Source organism: Malaclemys terrapin, chromosome 2 (assembly GCF_027887155.1).
Source record: "Malaclemys terrapin pileata isolate rMalTer1 chromosome 2, rMalTer1.hap1, whole genome shotgun sequence".
NCBI lineage: Eukaryota > Metazoa > Chordata > Testudines > Emydidae > Malaclemys > Malaclemys terrapin.
The window spans coordinates 232,339,493-232,345,492 of record NC_071506.1 but is presented as its reverse complement, the minus strand read 5'-3'; the positions used below and the strand labels follow the sequence as shown (position 1 = coordinate 232,345,492).

Genomic DNA, 6,000 nt, shown 5'->3' with positions numbered 1-6,000 from the left:
TTTGATTCACGTGACTGTTAATCATCAGTAAATGCTCATTGGTACTTAGTTTGAAGACTTCTCTTTGGATGCTCTGGCTTATTTTATTATTTTCATTCCAATTAATCTCCCACCTTTCTGGTGAATAGGAATGTTGGCCAATAACTTTATGTCTTGGACAACTTAATTTTATAAAGGCAAGGTAATGCAAGTTTACATCACCTTCCTGGGCAGTTACCATTTTTTCTCCATTTCCACAACACATGACAAAATATCCCTTTAATATTTGCCTTAGATCTTGGAAAATGGTTTAATTGCCCTTGTTGTTCTTGGCTGAAGCCATCATTAGCTGAGGGTTGCTTTTTCCTGCTAAAGGAAGGAGTTTCCCAAATGGATCAAGGTAGCAAGTTTATCCAAACTCAAGTGTAAGTTTGAAATCATAGATTTATGCTGCCCAAAGCAAAACAAGGTTTAGAAGGATTCATGAAGCTAGAGCTGCTTAGGATTTTTAAAGGAACACTTTCAAGTTTCCCATTAAATCACTATAGGCAGACCAGAATTATTTAAAAAGGATCATTTATTAAACATTTTTTCTTTACAAAGTACAATCAGTGTTTTGTTAGATTTGATTTTTGGTGTTCGCTTGTATTTACACACAAGTCTGTAACAGAAAATGTGTCTTGAATTTACACTTGGGACATAGTATCAGAGTTATCATCATAATTTTGATTTCTACCAACATAAGCAGCCAACTCAACTTATCCGCTGGTTTTAAAATCAGAAGATGAAGAAACTTCTGCTGAGTGCTTCCCAATGTACTCAACTAGGATGTAGAAGTAACGTGTACATTTTTAGGGGTGGGGTGGTAGAAATAAATTCCTAACACGAGTGGAACATGATGTTATTTCTGGCAGGTCACTGGACTATCCTTATGATCCTAAAAATCATTCTGGCAGTTATAAGATAAGAAGAATTGAGGAGCAAGGTAAGTTTAATAATACCCTATTAGCAGCAGTTGAGAGTAAATGCAACATAAGGTTTGTTTTGTCTGTGGTACAAGGACGTGCCCTATCAGACACTACAGTATTGTTCTTTACTTGAACACAATTGTCTATATGTATTGTCTGGTTTTGGGACAACAAAACAAAAATAAAGAGACAAGAAGCCGTTTATCATCATGAGTGATTATTGCCATCAGCTAATATTAATGCATTACTAAAATTAGTGAAAACAGGAAAATGCTGTAAGATAAATATTTACAGAGTTAAAATACATTTCTTATCCACTAGACAGTGATTTTGTGGCACTGTAGTTTTTTCCGAATATAGCCTCTGTTGAAAGCAATGTAATTTTCAGTGCAAGCTAAAGCAAAAATACCTGCCCACTGTCCATAAACATGATAAACAAATCTGGAATGTTCAAAGCAAATTCATCTTCCGCTTCCCACTCTTGAGGCACCTCTAAGACATGGCACTTACTGTAAACCATCTAAAAATCAAGAAAAGCAGACACAATAAGCTTGAATTTTTAATAACCATTTAAAAAAAAATCACTGCCAGAGTCACTTGCATACGTAAACGATGCCCGTGGAAGGCATGCCATCATAGCATTTCTTTCCTGAGAACGGAGCTGGGATCCTCTTTGTGTATCATAAGTGTGCGTGCTCAGAGCTGTGATCACTATCATGGCTGTCATCGTTCGCTAGTGAGTCCCCCGTGTGCTGGAGGCCAGCTGCACCAATTCCAGAAAGCTCTGAGGGAAGCAGTGTGCCCTTTTTCACATTCACCAGTTCCTTTTCCCGGGCTGCTGCCCCTTGCTGGCCCCCTTTTACCCGCTTCCATTTCATCCGTCTGTTCTGGAACCAAACTTTTACCTTAAAAATAAGAACAAAGACATGGTCACTGAGGGCTAATGATGTTATCTGTAACACTAATAAATAATAGCATCATGTGTTATTTGTGTAGCACCCAACAGGATGCTAGTTTCTTTACAGAACAAATACAAAGGCAACTTGCCTTCGCCAATGACCTGACAGTCTAATTTTAGACTTGAAGTAATACGTGAGGGTAAGGAACAATAGGGGAAGGAATAGGACAGCGGTTCTCAAACTGTGGGTCATGACCCCATTTTAATGGGGTCGCCAGGGCTTGCTTAGACTTGCTGTGGCTCAGATTGAAGCCCGAGCCCCGCCGCCTAGCCGAAGCCTGAGAGATTCAGCCCTGGGTGGCAGGGCTCAGGTTACAGGCCCCCTGGCTGGGGCTGAAGCCCTTGGGCTTCAGCTTTGACCCCTTCCCCACCCAGGGCAGTGGGGCTCGGGCTTTGGCTTTGGCTCCAGCTTCCCCCCCCCACCCAGGGCAGTGAGAATCAGGAGGACTCAGGCTTCAGTCCCCCCTCTTGGAGTCATGTAGTAAGTTTTGTTATCAGAAGGGGGTTGCAGTGCAATGAAGTTTGAGAACCCCTGCAATAAGATGATGAAATACAAGAGTTACAGTAATAAGTTAATATGGTTACATGAAATACTTAGTACTACTAAAATGCCTTCCAGTGGAGGATCTCAAAGTTCCTTAGAAACATTTATAAATTAACACTCTTGGGAGATAAGTATTATACCCATTTTGCAGATAAGGAAACTGAGGCATTTGGTCAGGGCAATGACATGCGCAAATTAATAGAGAACTCAGAAAAAAATCTTTTTCTTCTATCTAATTTACAGTCTTGTGCCTTAACGCTGAACCATGCTTCTCCTCCTATTTTTTTTAGTCTTTTTCTAAGTATTTTTTCTGAATATGCTAAGTACTTGGAAAATGTACAATGAAACAAGAAATTTTCATTCAAAAACAAGAATGGAAGAATAAGAAACAACTGTACATTTTTTTTTTACAGGTCAATTCCAATTTAAATGCCCCCGCTCAACCCTTTTCCTGATATATGCAAGGCCATTTTAGAAAATTTTTTATAGTAAATATTTATAATGACTTCCCTTGTTGGCTCAAATATGTATTACTATAATTCCTGTTGTTGGTCTCCTTTTTGGTACGAGACAATTCTTGTCTCCTGTAAATTTGGTGTGCTATTAACCATTGCAAACTGCAGGCAAGCTACTTTTGCAATTGCCCAAATACTAAAAGAGACATGGGAACTCTTATGCATATACCAGATCCTCAGTTGATTCTAAATCAGCATATGCCATTGACATTGAAAGTAAATTTATTTTGTGAAAATGGAAGAAGAGAAAAAAATAGTTATTTTAACACCCTTAGAGTTACTGCTGTAATGGAGTGTCCCAAATGTATCTTTGTGTCTCTTTTAACATAAAAGTTCTACAGAAAATTCTACAGCATGAGGTAACTTCTCACTTGGAAAGGAAATGAGAGCTTGGAATGCTGATGTATCCTCTGCAGTGATAAGTGGAATATATTTTAGAGCTTTAAAAGAAATGCCAAGGAGTTGTCACAGCAGGACTCATTGTACAACATCAGTAATAGAGCCACAAATGGATGTTTTGAGGAATTTATGTTGTATGTCCAGGAAATCTTACAGGCTTTAGCCTTTAATATTATTTTGAATGATACGTTAGAATTTTACAGCAACAGAATTGATGTTTAAAGTCACATTTTTTTGTATTTATTTACTCGCAGTGTTGCTGTTAAAACTAATCAGAGCTCTTAAAGCCAATCATTTGGGAATAGAACAAAATGATTCTAGGTTGGTTAACAGCCTCAAATCCATGCACATCCTTTCCTTTAGACTACTCATCAAAGCCAAAAGAATCTGGCTAGTAAAGTCAAATGAATGTAAAGGGAAGGTATTTATGACTGGCTGCTATGATGTTGGGAATTATCATACTTAGGCCCTATATCAGAGACTTCCATGAAAGCAGTGTCTTCATAAAAACACAATATTTGTACTGTACTTACAGCTCTTTATGGGAAGTTACAGATGTCATTTTTTTACAGTGAAGTTCCCCTTTTAAAAGACACTACAGCACTGGTGCCAAACACTGTAATAAACCTGTAGTGTTCGAGCTATGGAGCTGATCCAAAGCTCATTGAAGTCAATGAGAATCTTCCCATTGAGATATAAAAAAAGATGCTCTCGGGATATTTTTGCAGCTCGGAGAGATCAAGGAATATGCTATAGTGTCAAAAGGGTATCACAGTAATCACTTGTCACCTTGTTTTGCAGAAACCACTCTTTGCATAATATCTTATCTGCTTTGGGCAAAATCATTTACTATCCTGCACAGTTCAGGGTGTATGTGTGTAAAAAATTGTTGCAAGTAGACCATTGCCCTTTCGAAAACCCTAGTGCTATTTGGGAGGCCCAAAGTTCTAGGGGGAAAATAATCGGTGAAGCTGAGGGTTCAACTAGACTCCCAGCTACTCTTGCAAGCATGTTGAGATCAGGAGCAGTCATTAAGTGAGTGGAGGGGGAAAATGTGTGTGGGCAGATTGTTCCTTTTCAATTGTTCCCCATTGAATGTGTGGAACATATTGCCACTAACTTTCCACCACCCATGATGTTCCTCTGCATGAAGCAGTTTTAGCAGTATGCATGGAACCAGGATTTGGTCCTTAGGACTGATGAAGACATTGTAAACATAGCTAGTGATAAAGAGCAGGTAAAGAAATACTTAGGATAACTTGATCCATACCAGATCATATGCACTTACAAAATTAACCAACTTCTGGAGCCACCGACAATTCTTTTTAAATGAAGAGTGATTGAAAACTTGGAAAGAACCAAAAGACTGAAGAAAAGCAAGTGAAGAACTAAACCTATCTTCAGAAAAGAAATGAGAGTGATCCTGGCAATTGCCACTCCACAAGTCTAACTTCCATTGCTAACATCCCAGCACATATATTAAGAGAAAAGAACACTTGGCATTGTCAACTTAGAAGAAAATATACAAGAGAGATTTTGTATAACAAAATCAGTCTGTGAAAATTAATTCAAATAGATTTGGATATTAATACATGTGAACTTAAAATGAGTAGAAGCAGTATAAAATAAACTAAGGTATTAATAAACAGCAATATATCAAGCTGGGAGCAGGTGTCTAATAGGGTATCATAAAGTGTTAGATCCTGTCTTCTTTAATATTTTCAATAATGTTCTTGCAGAGCCAGAGAATGCCACATTAACAAGAATCAAAGAGTGGGAGGTGTTGGGAAAACTATTAATAACAGAAAAATTCAAACAGATTTAGAGGTTGGAGATAAGTGCAGGATATAAATAAATGAAACTGAATTTGGAAAAACTCAAGCTAAAACTTCTGGGGAAAAACACTTCACAACATAGAAACATGGGAAGAAGTAATGCTGAAAGTGACCTAGGAGTGATAGTAGACAGCAAATTAGAGATAAGGTTGTCATAGGATGTAGCAGTTAAGAAAAAAAAAGCATAGATAGGCTACCATGTCACTAAGTAGAGAAATTATAGCTCTGTTCTGTCAGACTTTGGGATAATACATTCATATTGGGGCACTTTGTTTTCAGAAAAACAGAGAAATTTGAAGCTGTTTACAGACGTTCACCAATCAGTGATAAGAAGGGTGGAGAGACTGATTTATGAAAACAGATTAAAAAAGAGCCAAATAGCTATTGCTTGGCTAAACAATGACTTGGGGTAGGCAGAGAGGGGAGCACATACATATAAAATTCTACAAACGTTTGAAACCTATTCACACCAAGATATGAGAAGAATTATTTAGGAAAGTATGAGAAAGTAGAACTAGGAATAAGATGATGAAATTAAGAAAGTCTGAATAGCTGTGACATCTAAGCTAAGTGGTGGAAAGCCCTGTCTTGTGGGAAACGAAAACTTGACTGGACAAACCTTTAGTAAATGTACTGTAGGGAACAGTCAGGAAACAGATGGGGTAACCCTAATGGTTCTTTATTTTCTCTAATTTCTATGACTATGTTAGAATTTTATTCTGAAAGTGAAGGGCAAACAATGGAAAGACAAATACCTTCAAACATATTAGGACCAAATTCTGAGGTTGTGTTTATGTTGAGG

General features: G+C 37.7%; 1 protein-coding gene across 1 annotated transcript in view; it reads right to left on the bottom strand.

Moving 5' to 3' along the window:
* Window positions 1-538: 538 nt before the first annotated feature.
* Window positions 539-6,000, bottom strand: part of MEOX2 (mesenchyme homeobox 2) — a 70,028-nt gene continuing 64,566 nt past the window's right edge. The window contains exon 3 of the mRNA XM_054020290.1: window positions 539-1,852. Coding sequence (XP_053876265.1) covers window positions 1,628-1,852 — 225 coding nt within the window. The 3' untranslated portion in view covers window positions 539-1,627. The remainder of the gene's footprint in view (window positions 1,853-6,000) is intronic.